We start from the raw sequence: 20,187 nt of genomic DNA on the forward strand, positions 1-20,187 counted from the left end.
CTGCTATTTATCTTTTTAAAGAAAAAGTTTGGGGGGCACCTGGGTGGCTCAGATTGTTGAGCGTCTGCCTTCAGCTCAGGTCATGATCCCAGGGTCCTGGGATCGAGCCCCGCACTGGGCTCCCTTTTAGGGGGGGCAGCCTGCCTCTCCCTCTGCCTCTTCCTCTCGCTCTCTCTCTCTCTGACTCTCATGAATAAATAAATAAAACATTTAAAAAAATAAAGAAAAAGTTTGGGATGCCTAGGTGGCTCAGTTGGTTGAGCATCCAACTCTTGGTTTTGGCTCACGTCATGATCCCAGGGTTGAGCCCCAAGTCCGGCTCAGCACGGAGTCAGCTTGAGATTCTCTCCCTCTCCCTCTGCACCAGCTGCCACCCACCCGCCTCAAACATGAGCTCTCTCTCTAAAATAAATAAATAAATAAATCTTTAATGCACACTTTCTCTAAAATAAATAAATCTTAAAAAAAAAGAAAAGATTCACTTTCAGGGTATGTAGAGTTTCATAATCTTCCAGAAAAGAGCAAGTATGAGGATTAAATAACTGAAGCGTTTGTTTGTTTGTTTGTTTAAAGATTTTATTTATGCATTTGCAAGAGAGACAGAGAGAGAACAAGCAGGGGGAGAGGCAGAGGGAGAGGGAGAAGCAGACTCCCCGCTGAGCAAGGAGCCTGATGTGGGACTCGATCCCAGGACCCTGGGATCATGACCTGAGTCGAAGGCAGACGCTTAACTATCTGAGCCACCCAGGCGCCCCTTGTTTGTTTTTTTTTAATAAGCTCTACACCCAACGTGGGGCTTGAACTCACAACTCCAAGATCAAGATTTGCATATTTCACCAATTGAGGCAGCCAGGTGCCCAAAGGATTAAATAACGAAATCTTTTTAAAATTATAAAAATGGGATAATTTAGTGAAAACCATCAAACAATTGAAGACAGTTTGAACATTTAAGATGCAAAGGATCAAACCGCAAAGCTTATGTGCTGAAGTTTAAAAGAAAGGTCCAGAGATTTTGAATCACCCAACTTAGTTAAAAATTAAAAGTTATTAATCGTTGCTTTCCTCCACTGAATGTGAATTACATTCATCACTTGATCATTAAGGAAGTTAAAATATATCCTATGAAAATATATTCTATATGTTAAAATATTTTCTATAATATCTATAGTAGCAAACAAGGCTTTCCCTCATGATCGAAGACTATGGAGTCAGACTGCTTGGGTTCCAATCCTGACTATACCATTTATTAGCCTCATAACCTTGGCAAGTTACTTAACTTCTCCATTCTGTAAAATGGGGATAATAAATGTACTCAACTCAGAATGTTGTTGCGGGGGGGCAATGAAATAATATGTGTAAAATATTTAACACAGGACCTGGACCATAGTAAATACTCAACAAAAATTTATGATTGTCATTAGAGATATAATAAAGAACTTATGAACCAAAGCTGATAATAAAAAACCAAAAGTTTTCAAATACTGAACATCTACAATGTATCAGTCCCCATGTTAGTCAATTTCCATACCTTATTTTTTTCATAGTTGTTTTTAAATTACATAAGACACACATGCCCCCATGGCAAAAGAATTAAAAGAACACAGCATGATTTAATGTGAAAGTGAAAATTAAAAGACCCCAGCCTACACCGATATTGAAGTTGACAATCTCTATTCCAAGAACTCAGAGATAACTACTGTAAACTTTCTTTTGGGTGGAATAAGATCATGTGCTCCTAGAGATTTCTATGCCTATACTAGTATATACATACATAACCCTCATCTTTTAGTACACAAATTCTTATCCATACCATCCTGCAACTTGCTTTTTCCCATTTATTATATCTTGATTTTCTTTCTATATCACTTTTTAAAAATAAACTTTTCATGCTGGAATAATTTTGGACTTACAGCAAGTTGTAATATGAACTTACAAATAATATGAGACATGAAATATGAACACATTACATAACGAAGGTACATTTGTCATCCATAAGAATTAATACTGGTACATTAGTATTAACTAAACTCTGGACTTTGTTCAGATTTCACTAGCTTCTCTGCTAGTGTCCTTTTCCTGTTCCAGGATGCAAGCCAGCACACTATGCTGCATTTAGTTCACATCAAGTTTTATTTTTCTATCTCACTCTATTTTAATAACTGCATAGTATTATATAGCATAGGTGTACCGTAATTTACATAATCCTATTGACAAATTTTCATATTGTTTCTAGTTTTGGTTATTGCAAACAATACTGTAATGAACATCAATTCGTGTACAAGCATGCCTCATTTTATTGCCCTTTGCTTTATTGCACTTCACAGACCTAAAGTTTTTACCAATTGAAGGGTTGTGACAACCCTGCATCCAGGAAGTCTATTGGCACCATTTTTCCAGCAGCATTTGCTCACTTCGTGTCTTTGCATCAAATTTTGGTAATTCTTGCAATATTTCAAACTCTTTCATTATTATATTAATTATGACAATGATTGATCTGTGATCTTTGATGTTGCTATTGTAGTTGTTTTGGGGCACCATGAACCGCGCCCATATAAGACAGTGAATTTAATTGATAAATGTTGTGTGTTCTGCATGCTCCACCGACCAGCTACTCCCTGGCCTCCCTATTCCCTGAGACACAACAATATTGATATTAAGCCAATTAATAACTATACAATGGGTTCTAAGTGTTCAAGTGAAAGGAAGTGTCACATGCCTCTCACTTTAAATCAAAAGCTAGAAATAATTAATCTTAGTGAGGAAGGCATGTCAAAAGTCAAGATAAGCCAAAAATTAGGCCTCTTGTAACAGTTACCCAAGTTGTGAATACAAAGGAAAAGTCCTTGAAGGAAATTCAAAGTGCTACTCCAGAGAACACATGAATGATAAAAAAGCAAAACAGCTTTATTGCTGATATGGAGAAAGTTTTCGTGGTCTGGAGAGGAGATCAAACCAACCACACCATTCCTTTAAGCCTAAGCCTGATCCAGAGCGGGACCCTAACTCTATTTCTAGGAAGGCCAAGAAAGGTGAGGAAGCTGCAGAAGAAAAGTTTGAAGGTAGCAGAGGTTGGTTTATGAGGTTTAAGGAAAAAGGCTATCTCTATAATATCAACATGAAAGGTGAAGCAGCAAGGGCTGATATAGAAGCTGCAGCAAGTTATCTGGCAGATCTAGCTCCGATTAGTCATGAAGGTGGCTACACTAAACAACAGACTTTCAGTGTATATGAAACAGCCTTCTGTTGGAAGAAGATGTCCTCTAGGACTTTCATAGCTAGAGAGGAGAAGTCAATGCCTGCCTCAAAGCTTCAAAGGGCAGACAGACTCTCTTTTTAGAGGCTAATGCAGCTGATGACTTTGAATTGAAGCCAATGCTCATTGACCATTCCGAAAATCCTGGGGCCCTCAGGAATTGGGCTTAATCTATTCTGCCTGTGCTCTGTAAATGGAACAAGGAAGCCTGGGTGATAGCACGTCTGTTTACCACATGGTCTATTGAATATTTTAAGCCCACTGTTGAGAGCTACCGTTCAGAAAAAAAAAGATTACTTTCAAATCATTACTGCTCATTGACAATGCACCTGGTTACCCCAGAGCTCTGATGGAGATGTACAATGAGACAAATGTTGTTTTCATGCCTGCTAACATCCTTTCTGCAGCCCTTGGATCAGGGAGTAATTTCATCTTTCAAGCCCTGTTGTTTAATAAATGCATTTCATAAGGCTATAGCTGCGACAGATAGTGATTCCTCTGATGGATCTGGGCAAAGGAAATTGAAACCTTTTGGAAAGGATTCACCATTCTAGATGCCATTAAACATTTGTGTGTCATGGGAAGAAGTCAAAATATCAACATTAACAGGAATTTGGGAGAAGATGATTCTACCCTCATGGATGACTTTGAGGGGTTCAAGATTTCAGGGGAGGAGATAACTGCAGAGGTGGTAGAAAAGCAGGAGAACAAGAATGAGAAATGGAACCTGAAGATGGGACTGAACTCCTACAGTCTCATGATAAAACTTTTTTTTTAAAGATTTTATTTATTTATTTGACAGACAGAGACACAGCGAGAGAGGGAACACAAGCAGGGGGAGTGGGAGAGGGAGAAGCAGGCTTCCCGCGGAGCAGGGAGTCTGATGTGGGGCTCGATCCCAGGACCCTGGGATCATGACCTGAGCGGATGGCAGATGCTTAACGACTGAGCCACCCAGGCGCCCCTCATGATAAAACTTTAATGGATGAAAACTTGCTTCCTGAGAAGAAAAAAAATAGGGGGTTTTCTTGAGATGGAATCTATTCCTGGCACAGAGCCTGTGAAGATTGTTGAAATGGCAACAGAAGATCTAGACTGTTACAGAAACTTAGTTGATAAAGCAGAGATGGGGGCTTGAGAGGATTAACTCCAATTTTGAAAAGTTCACTGTGGGTAAAATGCTATCAAACAACATTATATACTACAGAGAAATCATTCATGAAAGGAAGAGTCAATCAGTGCGGCAAACTTCATTGTTACCTTATTTTAACAAATTGCCACAGCCACCCCAAACTTCAGCAACCACCACCCTGATCAGTCAGTAGCCGTCAACATGGGGGCAAGACCCTGCAGCAGCAAAAAGATTATGGCTCTCTGAAAGCTCAGATGATGGTTAGCATTTTATAGCAATGAATTGTTTTTAATTAAGGCATACACATTGGTTTTTTGGACATAATGCTGCTACACACTTAATAGACTACAGTACAGTGGAAACATAACTTTTATATGCACTGGGAAACCAAAAAATTCATTTCACTTACTTTATTGAGATGTTCACTTTCTTGTGGTGGTCTGAGGTCTGTAGTATCTCTCAGGTATGCCTGTATATCTTTGTTCACTTGTACAGTAAGATAATCTTAGAAATAGAACTGCTGGGTTGAAAGAGGTGTACATTTTGTGTATAATTTTGATGTACATTTACCATATTGCCTTCAAAGAAGTTTATGCTAATTCATATTCTACAAAATTTAAATGAGTTCTTATTTTCCCATAACTCATGCTGATCTGAGAGTGAAAATGACATTTTTTTTTCATTTGCAGTTCTTTAATAATGAGTAAAGCAGAGCATCTTTTCAGATGTTTATTGGCAATTTGTATTTCATTTTTGTATGAAGTGCCAACTTTTCTCCTTTATGCAGAAGTTGTTCATCTTTTCTTTATTGATTTGTGAGAGCTCTTTTATATTAAGAAAATCAGTCATTTGTTATATTTTTTGCAAATATTCTTCCAGCTGATATTTTGTCTTTTGAATTTATTTATATCAATATTTTGCTATACACAAGTTGAAAAGATTTAATTACCATCTTTCATTTTACACTCTGGGTTTTATTTTTGTTCCATGACAATACTATTATCACCTCTGTATACATTATTTCTAATCCTTATAATTTTATAAAGTAATTATTACAAAGAACACTTGACATGCTCAAGGAATACTGAGATGTCTTTAGATATCAACTTTATAAGTACTACTCTATTACAAAGATCTTTTGAAATCATTTCTAAAGATTAACACGTTGACTCCAACTTTGTTTTATTGGATTCCTCCTTATTTTGGATCTTGACATTGAAGTGTTTGCAGAAACCCAGAGAAAGCTAGGATGAATCATGGTCAGTTTGTCTTTGGTTGCATTAAACTCTGATATTTGCGTCTCTTCCTTTGATATATTTGCAAGGCATTTTTTTGTTGGTGTGAGACTCTTTTTACACTGTTGAACATACTGACCCATAAACCTTTTCTTTCATGAACTTCTTCAGCTCAGAAAGAGGTGACATGCGATTCCATGGCAATGATTTGTTGTTGTTGTTGTTGTTGTTGTTGTTGTTGTTTATGTCAATAGAAAATGCTATGTCACGTCCTTGAACCAATCTTTCTTGAGGCCAAAGTGGGTTGGGAGCTCCACTAATGTCTTCATTATATGCTTCATAGAAATACATGTATATGTTCCTAAGTTTCTCCTAGGTTACATTTTCTTGAGCATCATGCTTCCTATTCTTTACACCAAGAGTTAGTCATCTTTTTAGTGTTTAATAGGTTTTTCTACTCAGCTGATGCCCATTTTTTTTTTATCCCAGTGGTGGAAGCACTCACTGAATATAGTTTCCCAAATTGTTTTTTCTTGCTTCTTTGCTGATGATGTCATTTCCATCACATAAGCCTTCAACTAATTTTACATTCCACTCTCTGACTCAATAAAACAGACTATCTCATGGCAAAGATCCATCACTTTATTCATTTCTTCAATCTCGTTGCTAATATTGCATTTCGTTTCAGAGCCCTTTACAAAAAAAGAACATTTTAGGCATTTTCATGGAGATACTACATAAGTGGAGAAGAGTAACTAATAAAGAAACTGTGTCAAAGTACAGTTGTTGGGTGATTAACAAGATTTATTCAGTAGCTAAATGACTGGTTTATTTATTCATTTATTCCACAAATATTTAAAAGCACCTAATCTATGCCAGGGATTGTGAGGGCTGCATAATCCCTCATGGAGCTCAGTCAAGTGCTGGGATAAGTATAGCCAGTATATATTGATTGTTTAGTATGTGCTGGGCAGTGTATTGCATGCTTCAAAGACTCTATATCAAGTTCCTCACTTGCAAGGTGGGAATATTAGTCATAGTTATACATAAAAAGTTAAAAGAATTGAATGAAATAGTATGTGTAAAGCTCCTAGAACAAGGTTGAATATATACATATATACACATATCTTGTTATAGTTTTATGATTATTATTATTTTCTTTGCTATTTAACATACCTTGTAAAGTTGGACTATTATTATTCTCATTTACAGATAAGAAAATTGAAGCTTAGTGAATTTAAGAAATCTATTCAAGGAAGACTACACAGTTAATAATAACAGAGGTAGGTTCAAATTCAGGTAACCAATTCTCAGCTTATTCTTTCAACCGCTCAGCTTTCCAGTCTCCTATACTCTGGCTAATGTGTAAAATTTAAACTTCTTCTCTAGCACACTTATGGACGGTTACACATAACATGCACTTTTCTGGTCAAAACTGCAAATATTAAGTTGATAAATGCTAAGGGTCTACTTTATTACCCCCATTTTCTAGTTGAGAAAAAAAAGAGGTTTAGGGAGGTCTTATATGGAAAAATTGTCTGAGCTTAGATCTCAAAACAGGGGTCCAAATCCATATCACACTGACCGAAGATCTTTTTTAACTTTATTAAAACATAGTCATGGTGAAAAATTCTATTCACATTTATGGAATACACTTAACAGTATTACTGATAGTTACAGTTATAGGGGTGAACATCATCACTAGCTCTTAAATTTTATCATATGACTGACTATATGGCTTTAAAAATAGTTGAAAATATAGAAATGTTTTATGAAGTTTCTTGAAATGTAAAAAAAGAAAAAAAGAAATGCCTTATCACAATGGACATTTCTAAAGATATTTATTTATTTATTTATTTATTTGAGAGAGCAAGAGAGAGAGCACAAGAGAAACAGGGGGATGGAGAGAGACAAGCAAACTCTGTCCTGAGCTTGGACCCTGATGAGGGGCTTGATCTCAGGACCCTGAGATCATGACCTGAGCTGAAATCAAGAGTTCGATGCTCAACTGACTGAGGCACCCAGGTGCGCCTTGGACAAATACACTTTTTATTTTGGAAAAATTTTAGGTTTGCAGAAAAGTTGCTAAGATAAAACAGAGAGTCTACATGTATCCCTCCCTGTTCCTCCTTACATTGTCAGTGTACATTATCATCGTACATTTATCAAAACTGAGAAACTGACATTGGAATATTATTGGTAACAAGATGACTGATTTTATTTGTATTTCACCAGTGTTTTCATTAGTGTTCTCTTTCTGTTCCAAGATCCAATCCAGGCTACCACACTGCATTTAGTTGTCATGTCTCTCCAGTCTCTTCTGGTCTGTGAGTTTCTCAATCTTTCATTGTTTTTCTTGAGATTAATTATGTTGAAGAATACTAGCCAGATATCCTATAGAATGTCCCCCCGTCTGGGTTTGCCTGAGGTTTTTTTCATGTTTTGACTGGGGTTATATCATGAACATTTTAAAGTGAAGGGATAAAGAAAAAGAATCCAAAAAAATGTATAAGGGGGGCACCTGGGTGGCTCAGTCGTTAAGTGTCTGCCTTCAGCTCAGGTCATGATCCCGGGGTCCTGGGATTGAGCCCTGCATCGGGCTCCCTGCTCAGCGGGAAACCTGCTTCTCCATCTCCCACTCCCCCTGCTTGTGTTCCCTTTCTTGCTGTGTCTCTCTCTGTCAAATAAATAAATACAATCTTAAAAAAAATGTATAAGGAAAAGCAACAAGCTTCTGACCTACACCAGTCCTGGTAATTTTTTAAAATGTGAATCTCACCTTACAAAGGTCATTAATTCAACAAAAATTTACTAAGCACCTACTATGTACTAGACACTATTCCAGGCACAGAGGATACATTAAGGACAACCAGTCTAGATTGAATGGTCATGAAAGGCCTCTTTGAGGAGGAAACATTTGAAAGTCCCAAATGACAAAATGGAGCTAGATAAAAGCGAAGATTTGGGAGAAGAACATTTAGGGAAAGGGGTAACTAGTGCAAAGACTTTGTAACAGAGGGTAAACTTAATGTATTTAAAAAGCTTCAGTAAGGGCAGAGTGAGTGGGTCATTGGTATAAGAGGAAGAGTGGTAGATGAGACGAGCAAAGTGGCCAGGGGCTAGCTTGCACTGGACTTTGTAGGCCATGGCAAGGAATATGGATGTTAGGCTGAGTGGGACAGAAAATCTTTGAAAGGTTTTAACTAAGAGAAGATTTTAACTAAGAATTATATATGATCTCATATACTTTAAAATGATCACTCTGGATGCTTTGTAGAGTATGAAATTTGGGTGATAAGAGTAGAAGCTAGGAGCCCTGTTAGGAGACAATTGCAGTAGTCCAGGCAAGAAAAGATGATGTTTGGAGTAGGATGGGAAGTAGTGGATATAAAGAGAACTGTTCGGATTGGTATATGTTTCAGAGGATGAAGCAACAGCACTTAGTAATGAATTAAATGTGAGATAAAGATTCTCAAGTTTCAGCCGGATAAACTGAATTGATGATGGTGCAATTTATTGAGATGGAGAGAACTGGCAGAGCATATGTTGCAGAAGGAAGATGGGGGAGGCTCAGAAATCAAAAATGATCTGTTCGGATCAAGTTAAGTCTGAGATTTTTCAAGTCATCAAAAAGGTAGATGTAAGTTTGGCATCCATGGGAGAAGTCAGGGCTGAAGACATAAAATCCATATACAAAATAAATCCATATGCATGTAATATTAGTAACTTAATTTACTAAGAATAACCTTCTATTAATATTTGCTCATTTATAAATCAATTCATTGATTCATATACTTATTCCACAAATTATTTATTGCAGAACAACAAACCTATCTGGCTTTAATATAGCCATGCCAATGGCCTCCAAAGAGAAGAATACAATCAGAGAAGGTGGATCATGGGAAGAAAACATCAGAACCTTAAAAAAATATTTATTTTTATCTAAAAACAGAAAAAGACTAAGTCTTGCAAATATTTAACATATAGATTGACACTGGCGTCTCACTATTAATGAGTGAAAAGTGTGAGTCATGCAATGTGGGGAACAATTCAGGGATGTCTTCATTTTCTTTCACCTTAATATACTGTGATTTATTCCAATTTATATGTGCTGGGTTAGGTAGATTTACCGGTTACATTATTATTTCATTAAACTGACCGCTTACTAAAATGAAGGTAGCTAAAAAAGATTTCTGGAAAGAAATTATCTCCAAAATTTTGGAGATAATAATGCAAGCATAAGTAGAAGCGGTGATAGGAGAGATGACATGTCTACTTCTAGCATGAGCCGTGCAGAAACCATCTTATTAAGTAGTGGGGATAACACTTAAATCAGAGATTTGGAAATATTTCTATTACAGGATTTTGATGCAAAAATGATGTTTGTGTGCTACCTAAGGCTGAGACAATGGTAAGGTAAGTGAGGCTTTCACCTTGGGAGCAAAATTTAAAGGGGCAGCCAAAACTCAGTAATCAAGATAAAGAATATCTTAATACCATATTTTAAAGATTCAAAATTAATTCAAAAATCTATGAACAAAATATCAAAATCTTAAAGACAAGATCAGTGCCCTAAAAAAACTTAAACATGTACACTAAAACTTGAAGGCAGAATTTTTCCAAGCTATTGAAAACTCTTCCAAGCAATGCATTCCAAAGAGTTCTGAACCCATTTGTTAAAAATATAAAAATGCAACATTTTCTGGCTGACATCAGGGAAGATAGAAAGTTAGTAGTTGAATGTCAATAAACTTTTCATGATTGGTGGATGGAGGAGATAAAAATGGATACTTGCATTAGTAAGAGCAGCCAAAGATGTACTTCTTCCATTAGGATCTACGTATCTTTGTGAGTTATCTTTTTCAGCTTATGACAGCTATTATAATGAGGTACAGAAATAACCTGAATGTTGAATCAGACAATTTAATAACTGCTTCGCAAAGTGTTAGAGATTTTAAAAACCACTGAAACCTACTCAATCATATTTTTTTCACTAAATATTTTTGGTGAGAGTAACAATTCTTTATACCATTAATATAAAAAATAACTCTTGCAGACTTTTAAATGTTTATTTTTTATCTTATCCTTTTTACATTTTAAAAATGTTTTATGTCACATATAGCAAGACGTGTATATAACTTAAGTATATAGACTTACAGAGCTTTTTTTTTTCTTTTGCTAATAGGGGCTTGCAATAAAAAAAAGTTTGATAGGTAGTTGATACTGTGGGTGTTAGGAATATGGAAGGATTATTTTATCTCAGCATGGTGTGAAATCACTGTACCCAAGGAAGTCTTCAGGAGGGACACCCCATCGAGTCTTCCTAAGGGACGGCTTAATGAGTGAGATTTGGAAAAATACTGCGTAATTTGTTTCGTATAAAACAGCACAATGCTTACAGTCATTGGAAATTTAAGTACTCTGTAAACATTCTTAAGGAGGATGGTAAAGTTCAAACTGCAGCCGTACTCTCGGAAGCGATCTCAGTCCCAGACTGGAACCTGTTGGAGAAGGGAGTTCCCATAAAGGGGGCAAGAGATTGCCGCTCTAATGGAGGGTGTGTGCGTGCGGCGGCGGGGGGGGGGGGGGGGGTTGGAGATTTTACACCGCTTCTCCGAGGCGAAGGCTGCCGCGTCCCCTCGCAGGAGATGGCCTTGCGGTCCCTGGAGCCGGGACCGTCAGGAGTGGAGGGAGAGGGGAAAAAGAAAACGCAGTTCCCTCTGGCTGGGGCCGTGTCCGAGGGCGGAGGTCGGGAGACCGCCCGTGACGCTTTCTCTTCCAGGAGAGGCCAGGGCTTTGTGAAGAGGGGATGGAGTTAAGACGCTTTTCTAACGGGAAGGGAGGGCAGTGTTGAGTGGGGGTAGGGTCAGAGAAGGAGCTTTCGGCTCCAGTCTTGCCCCGGTGGGCAGAGTCCGAAGAGCCCAAGAAGGCATGGAGGGTTCTGAGGCCTGGTTCTTTCCCTGCCCGGCAGAGGGAGTCCCGAAACGGACGGTCCAGAATCCCTCCCAAGAAAGGCGTTCGCATGGCCGCTCAGCCCGTTTTGTACATCCCGGGGCTGAGTAAGAGCTGAGGCAATTAGACGCGAGCGACAGCTGCCTCGGCACCTTGGGCGCTTGGCGCCGAGCTGGGAGCCCGACGGTCCGAATTCTCGCGAGAGCGGCCGCCGCCATTTTTCCATTGATTGCAGCGAGCTGGGGGAGGGGCCGACGACGAAGGCGACGGCGGCGGCGGCGGCGGAGCAGCAGTCGTGGGTCGGTGTCTGCGCGCTGGTGTCTGAGGCCCAGGTTGAGGCCTCCGAGGCTGCCGGAGCGCAGGCGGTAGAGAGGATGACTGCCGCTGCCGTTCTCTCCTGAGATAGAGAGCCGCCACCACCCTGCCCCCTCCCCCGGCAGGGCGGAGAGAAGCGGCGGAGTCTGAGCCATGGTGCCCGGCGAGGAGAACCAACTGGTCCCGAAAGAGGTGAGGGGCCAGCGGAGGAGGCTAGGCCCGAGGCCTGCGTCCGCTCGAGGCAGTGCAGGCCCGGGCGAGGGGTCGGCTGCGGGCCCAGCTCGTGTGCGGGCGCGGCTGTGGGGGAAGGAGGAGGTGTGTGGTAGGGGCTGTACGGTGGGTGCGGCGAGCAATTGGGAGACCCGACTGGATCTAGGGGCCTGAGGGAGCCGAGACCTCCCCTCTCGGGTTTGTCGGGCTGGAGGAATAAAGGAGCGGACTGGAAGGAATCAGGTCCAGCTTTGGGGGAGAAGGTGGCCTTTTAAGTACTTATTCAACATGTTGAGCCAAGATAATTTCAAAGAAAAAATTCTGTAACAGTTACTGACGGGCACGACAGGGTGACGGTGCTGCTTCTGGTTTGACAGTGGCAGTGTGTAGCTTTCAGGGCTTGTGAAACCTACACCCAACTTGAGATCTGTGGGAGGGCAGAGTTAACTGTTAAGACTTTTTTGAACTCCTGTTACTTGGTAATACTGTTGGCCAGCCTAGATGGGGCCTATGGAAGATCGCTGAAAAAGTAAATGTGACTTTCACGTAAAGGTAAGAGATAGCTAAACATTACCATATGGAGAGCTGAACTACTTTTTGTAGTTGGGTTGTGTATGCTAGTTTGGGTGACTTCTTGAATTCTTAAAAGCGAGTGATATGAGAAGCCTTGACTTCTTGGCTTCTCTTGAATAGTAGTAGAAGGTTAATGGTAGAATACAGCGCTGGCCAGTGAATTTCAATATATTAATAGTATCCCTGTTGGCTTTATAAATATCTTCAGCGTATCCAAATGTGTATTTTTAACTGGTTGATCATCAGGCTAATGCTTTGGATTTTTATTTCTCATATACCTTAAATGAGGCAGTGTCCTGTTGAACTGTGTAGAATCTTGATGTTTATAAGTGATATTCATTAAAAATTCTTAATTATTTTTGCTTTTTTAGTTGCTTTGTAGCAATTTGTTGTTACTTAAGCAAGCTCTTACACTGCAGAAGTGATACTGGAGTTATGTAGCTATGATAAAATATTTTTCCTACATTATCAGATGGTAGTTGTTTTGCAAGGACAGGTTTTTTTTTTTTTTTAGCTTAGTTATCATGTGTCAGTATTTATTCATGGAGCATCACCAACTCTGTGCAAAGCAGATAAACAGATGAAATTAATCAGAGTTCTTGCCTTGGGAGCTTTCAGAGCTACTAAGAAGGAGAGTGCTGGTAATATTCGTTGAGCTTCCTTTAAGGGAGAGGTATTTTACTACATAAGTAACTCTTATACAAGGACAGAAGTGATAGGTGCTGTAAGAAAGATAAACATGCATTTTCTTTTAGAGCTACATACTGCTGGTTTTCATTCTTACAAAAAGCAAAGTTAGTCCTTTCTTAATTTTTTGAGCGTTAGAAAAATACAGTATAAGTGGAACTTTCTGCTTTAAGAAAATGCAACATCAGATTTATTTCCCTAATAATTTGATGTCTTAAAAAAACCCCTGATATGGATAGGCAGCTTTGCAGGGAAATATCATTGTGTAAAAACCAATACTGTAATGCTGCTTTTACCTTTTGGATTTTAAAGATTAATTGCCTCTCTTTTAAGACTAACTCCCTTACCTGAGGCTTCAAGCACATCCCAACTTTTTTTTCTTTTACGTTTTTGGGAACATATGCCTTTTTTTTCTATTCTCTAGATTGATCTTCAGGCTGTTCTTTTTCCCTGGCTCTTCTCATGGTTGCTGGAAGCATGCACAGTAGCCTCCAGTCTTGAAGACTTCACTTAAGTTTTTGCCTTTTTAGCTTGTTAACTAGTTCTTTTCTTTTTTGATGGCCATACTCCTCTTCCTGAATTATTCTTACTTCTCTTCCTTGGGTTTTCTGTTGCATTTAATACTTAAAAAAAAAAATCCTTGAGTTTAGTAATATTGTACTTTTTTGGTCTTTTTTCTACCTGTTTGTCTTATCTGCCTGCTCATTTAGTCAGTGTCTTTTCTGTGTCCTTAATTATCGCTTTGGTCTTTGTCATTCCCTGTCTTTTTAAAGTAAGTGCTAAAGGGAGAGTATAGTGATCATCTAGTAACTTAACCCTTTCCACTTTACAGATGAGGAAGATAGGGCCAGAGGATTGAAAGTGACTTGTTTAGGGTCACATAATGAGTAAATGACAATGTAAGGACTGGAACTCACATCCCTTCACTATTCCTTGATTATACTGTATTTTTTAGTTATCTCCATATAACCTGGAGGGTTTGTAACTAAGTACATTTACTATGTGAAAATAAATTGCAAAACTGAAACAAAAATTTGCTTCTGTTCTAATAGCTTATTATCAACAATCTAGAGGGTTTTGTTGTTGTTTTTTGTTTGTTTAGGAGCTTTGTATAGGGAACCCCTGACCCTTACTAGATTTAGATCTTAGTTAGGTGTGTGCATTCATGCATGTGTGTAGTTGTTGAATGAATAATATATTATTTTCGTCCCTGAAGCTCAAGGACAGATATATCTTAGAGGACTCCAAAGAAGGCCGCTTAGTGGGTGCTATAGGTATTGGCAAACCCTGTGGGCCAAATCCAGCCTACTTGTAGCCTGTTTTTGTATGGCCCATGAGTTAAGAATGACTTTTACATTTCCGAATTGTAAAAGATAAGTAGAATAATATTCCGTGATAAATGAAAATTTTTGAAATTCAAATTTCAGTATTCATAAAAAAGGTTTTTATTGGAACACAGCCATGCCCATTTATTTACTATTGTCTGTGGCTATAGTAGAGTTGAGTAGTTGCTACAGATGCTGTATACAGGATAAATTTGAAACTACTTAGCTTTGTATTCAAGGCCTAGTACAGTTGATTCTGGCCACAACCTTTTCAGCTTATCTCTTCTCCCATGAAACACGTTTTTAATGCAGCCAAATGGGTTTCTTTCTAACTTGCTTTTTACTTCTTTTTGTACTATCCCCTCTTTTTGCTTCTCTGTTCAGAACCTTCATATACATTTTCCCACAAGTACCCCATACGATGTTTATGCTAAAAATCTTCTTATGATCATTTTAACCTTAGGGATTTCTCCTTTTTTTTTTTTTTAAGATTTTATTTATTTATTTGGCAGAGAGAGACACAGCGAGAGAGGGAACACAAACAGGGGGAGTGGGAGAGGGAGAAGCAGGCTTCCCACAGAGCAGGGAGCCGGATGCGGGGCTCAATCCCAGGACCCTGGGATCATGACCTGAGCCGAAGGCAGACGCTTAACGACTGAGCTACCCAGGCGCCCCAGGGATTTCTCCTTCTTAGAAGACCTTTAATATGACTAGAATTCATTTGTTAATTAATAAGTAGTGCTTGGTGACATCTATTATGGTCTCAAACTGTAATACACATTTTATATATTATGAATTCCTTGGCAGCAGAGATCTTTGTTTCTCTTAGTTTTCTGTTTTTGTATACATAGGTCTAGGACAGTATCCTTTTTGGAGCAGATATTCAGTCATATTTATTACTGGGTGTGAAGAAACTTAGAGTTCTAACCAATTATCCCCTACTTGATGTTTTCTGTAGCACAGTTCGTTGGCAAGCTGTTTTCTAACCCTTGCTTGAACACCTTCATGACTAATCTCTGATAACATCTTTGCCTTAGAAGAGATCTGTTAATTTAAGTTTTTGAGTTGAGAGAAGTCTAGACCTCTGTACCCACCATCTTTTGATAATTGCCTAGGACAACAGAGAAATCTTAAATCATTCCCCATAGGACAGCTTTTTTTTTCTTTTTAAAGATTTTATTTATTTATTTGACAGAGAGAGAGAGACAGCGAGAGAGGGAACACAAGCAGGGGGAGAGGGAGAGGGAGAAGCAGGCTTCTAGCTGAGCAGGGAGCCCAATACAGTGCTTGATCCCAGGACCCTGGGATCATGAACTGAGCCGAAGGCAGCCGCTTAACGACGGAGCCACCCAGGCGCCTAGGACAGCTTTTTCTTATTGTTGAAAATGGGAGAAGGGAGTAGGAGGGCCAACCCCCTCTGTTCTACAATCTGAGGATCCTTAGTTCTTTACTTGTTTTTCAGTTGCTCTCTTTTAGACACAATCCAGTGTTTTTAGTATTCCTCCTAAATTGTTATACCCAGAGAAGAGCAAAGGGAGTGTGGTCTGTTCATTGTGGTTAACAGCAAGGCTTTTCACCTCACTTTTTCATCCTACTCTGTCTTTGAATTGTATTGATATTGGCTTTCAGATCTCTTGTTTTTACTGTCATCCCAATTTTTATTTATTGCTTTGTTGTTTTTATTCTCTTTATAAAGATTTGTGACACTAATATTTATTGAGTCTTCACTGTACATATTACTGTCCTCCGCCATGTAAGGAACATTTTGAGGAAATAGCAAAAGTTCTTTCTTCCCTCAAGTATCTTAGAGTATAATTAAGGATAAGGTATATATCTTACGGTTTTAAAATAGTACTTAAAGTGATGTCCAAAGGATATATAAATGTAGAGAAGATGGAAAAATGGAAGAAAAGACAAAAGAGTTTCATATCTCATGTTTCTTTCTGCCTCTTTTCCATGCATTAAACAGTTTCCACATGAAACTAATGGTGATGAGAGTAATAACCAATATTTATTAAGCATTTATTATATGTCAGATACTGTTATATGTGCTTCATGTATATTAACTCATTTGAGCTTCACAGTGACCTCACAAGTATATAAAGACGATTGATGTTGAGAACTCCCAAAACATTAAAGTAACTTGTTTTTTTATCTCTATTGTCTGTTTTTTAATAAAATCCATTAGTATTTATTATGGTCCATATCAAATGAATATTCTTTTAATTTTATGTCTCCTAATTAAATTACTTGAGGAAATGTGCTGCAATGGTCTGTCTTGTTTTTGGTCATTCTTTAAAAATTAGCCTTTAAAAAAAAATTGCGGTGTTGATTCTCTTTTACCGGTAAGAGGCAAGTATGGCAGTTATGTCAGTAATACTCATCAGTGGTTTACATAAATTGGAGTGTTTAATAAAAAATCATTAGTATTTAAAATACCATTGGAAATGCTGACTTAATAAAGCAAAAAAGCTGAGTGCAGTTGTATATGATTCCAAATTTGTCAGGGAAAAAATGGACAATTTAGGGTTATATGCATTGAAAGATTAGAAGGAATACTCTAAAATATTAACAATCATTGTTTCTGGATATCTGGATCATTGGGCTATGTTTAAATTTTCTTTACTTATTTCAACAATGGGCATGTACATTACTAAAAAAAGGAAACTTAGATGATCTAATTGTAGTTTTTGAGGTAATTATTGGTATCATGTTATAGTGTTTTTTGATGCACATGATTTTTATCTTTCCCCTCTCTTCTTGCTTTGAGTTTGCCACAGAGTAATCTGATCCACTTGCATGGCTTCAGCCTTTGATTGTAATATACCCATTTCTGTCTCCAGCCCTGACCTCTCTTCTTCTAGATTCAGATTTCTACCTGCATACCTGATGTCTCTATTTGGTTGTATGCTAGGACCCACAGCTTACATGTAGGTAATATCAAGCTCATATCTCTTCTCTTTCCTCATATTCTCTTCTCAACATAATTCTTTCCGTGTTCTGTTCAGTTAGTGTTGTTAGCGTGTTTATTTGCTTAAGTTAGGAGGTTTTTTTTGACTCCTTCGTTTTCCTTTTTCTCATACTCAAATTAGTTCATCACTTGGAAAATATCTCTTGTACCTTTATCTTTCCCTTTGCAGCTCTGCCTCTTTTCTCATTCAAATGTAGCCCTGCTAAAAGGTCTCTGACTTCTAGGCTCTTTACGAAGCCATCCTCTCAACTGTCAGAGTTAACTTTCTAAAACAGGTGAGATTATGGTTTACTTACTTTAAAGCTTATAGTTATTACCCTCTGATTCCAAATTGAGTAATAGGTACTATTTATAAGCACTGCGTGCCAGACACTGTGGTAAACCTTTTACATACATTATCTTATTTAATTCCTGTCATGCCCCTTTAAGGCAGCTATTATTTTTCATTATCTTATAGATGAATAAGGTAAGGCTTAAAGAGGTTGAGGACCTTGCTCAAAGTTGTAAAGCTGTGTGGTTCTAAGTCAGTATGGCCTTAACCAGTGAAAGTACTTCATAAATCTAGCTTCAGTTGATTTTTTTTAAGTTTAATGTTTATCAAAGTTATACATGCACACATTTGAAAGAGTTGAATAGTTCTGCAGGACTTTTGACAAAACAGTAGTCCTCTGCAGATTCCCTCTTCTTTTTATTTCGGGCTCTTCAGAGACAACCACTTTCAACTGACTTCTTTGATATTTATCTCCGTATCTCAAAATGGCATGTTTGTAATGTTCTTTCTTGAGTTTTCAGTTTAAGGCATTATCTACTGACTTACTACAGTAGAAGATAAGGTTTACCGCTATCCCAGCCATACCCAGACACACTTCTCAGTCCTGCTCAGTCTTCCCAGTATTGTCATATTGCAAGTAGTTTGGTTATACCAATACTCAGAGTGTGTATCAATGTGACTATAAGCTATTCATAGTTGAGTCTTGTAGTTTATTGTAATTGTTTTCCTTTCCTATACATTTTGTTTTCCCTGCGTTAATGTTTTTTTAAAAGATCTGCTTTTGTTTAGTTTTCTGTGTACTTAACCATTTTTGCCAGGAGGTTCTCACCAGGGGGCAAACCAGTAGACATTCGGCAACGTTGGGAGGACAGGGAGTATGCTACTAATGCCTAGTGCTGCCAAACGTCATCCTACGCTGCACAGGACAGACTCCCACAACAAAGAATTATGTGGTCCAAGGTGTCAATAGTGGCACTGTGAGAAGCCGTGATTTAGTCCAACTCTCTCTCAAGTATATAAATCTTCTCTTACTAGGTTCAAACCTACTAATCTTTCCTTTTAAGTTTTCTTGAATTGCAGCTGTTGTCTTAGATTTGCCTTTACTATCATCTTAGTAGCCCCCCTCAGATCTCTATTGTATTGGGGCTCTTGGTTCTATATCTGATGTCTTCTTTCTTTGCTTGTTTTCTCGTTTTGGAGGACCACTTTCAATAGCTTTCTGGATGGGATATAATTTTTTCCAGACCTCACATGTCTGAAAATGTTTTTATCCTCTTGTTTTATAGATTATTTGGCTGGGCAGAGAATTCTTGGTCAGAAATAATTTTCTCTCAGAATTTTGCTAACATTGCTCCATTGTTTTCTTTTTTTCAGTGTTGTTGTTGAGATGTCAGATGCCTAGAAGATTCTTTTCCGCTATTTTGCAACTTTTTTTTTCCTTTCTGGAAGCTTAGAGAATCTTTTCCCCCAAAGTTCTGAAATTTCTATATTATGTGCCTTGGTATAGGTCTTTTTTTAAACCCATTTCTGTTGAGTTCAGGGTAGTCTTACTTAGAAATTCATCAGTTCTGGGAAGTTTCCTTAAATATATATATATTTTTTAATTTCTTCCTTTCGTTTCCTCTCTTCTCTCTCTTTGGTTCCTGTGGTTTAGGTGTTGGGCCTACTGACTGGTTTCTCTAATTTTCTTATCTGTTTTCATCTATTTTCTATTCCTTTCCCCCTTTCTGGGAAATTTTTCTCAACTTTTATCTTCCAATTCTTCTTCTAGGGTTTTATTTCTGCCATCATATGTATAATTTCCAAGCACTCTTTGTCCTGTTTCTGTCTTGTGGATGCAATCAATATCTTGTCTTATCTGTCTTAGGAAATTAGTAGTAGTTTTCTTCTCTACATACTCCCTCTTTCCTCCAGATTTCCTTTTTGTGTTTATTTGCTTGGGCTTTGTCTTTCATATGAGATGCTTTCCTTGGATGTCTGGTGATCCTTCGAAGAAGTCAAGTCTTACTTTAAAGAGGTGCCTTAAAAAGCTCAGAAGCCGCTCCTACAAGTGGGTGATTATGGTTTTCGCTGTAGAATGATATGGCTGAATAATTTCCTTGCAGACTCCCAGTGACACATCTTTTCTCCTGTGCTGGATTGATTTCCCAGAAAAGATTTCTATCTTATGCCGGGAGAGAACAAGCTTGGGAGCTGAGTAGGAAAAAGGGATTTGGGTTTCATCATTAAGTATGCAAATACATTTTCATTTGTTCTCCAGTGT

At 38.2% G+C, this 20,187-nt stretch overlaps 1 protein-coding gene across 2 annotated transcripts in view; it reads left to right on the forward strand.

The window, feature by feature from the left end:
* Positions 1–11,849: 11,849 nt before the first annotated feature.
* Positions 11,850–20,187, forward strand: part of USP47 (ubiquitin specific peptidase 47) — a 108,053-nt gene continuing 99,715 nt past the window's right edge. Inside the window, exon 1 of one of the 2 annotated variants that reach the window (XM_027578348.2) lies at positions 11,850–12,079. In XM_027578348.2, the coding sequence (XP_027434149.1) occupies positions 12,041–12,079 (39 nt within the window). In that variant the 5' untranslated portion in view covers positions 11,850–12,040. The remainder of the gene's footprint in view (positions 12,080–20,187) is intronic. The other variant, XM_027578347.2, reaches the window with a different exon arrangement.

This window comes from Zalophus californianus, chromosome 11, assembly GCF_009762305.2.
Source record: "Zalophus californianus isolate mZalCal1 chromosome 11, mZalCal1.pri.v2, whole genome shotgun sequence".
NCBI lineage: Eukaryota > Metazoa > Chordata > Mammalia > Carnivora > Otariidae > Zalophus > Zalophus californianus.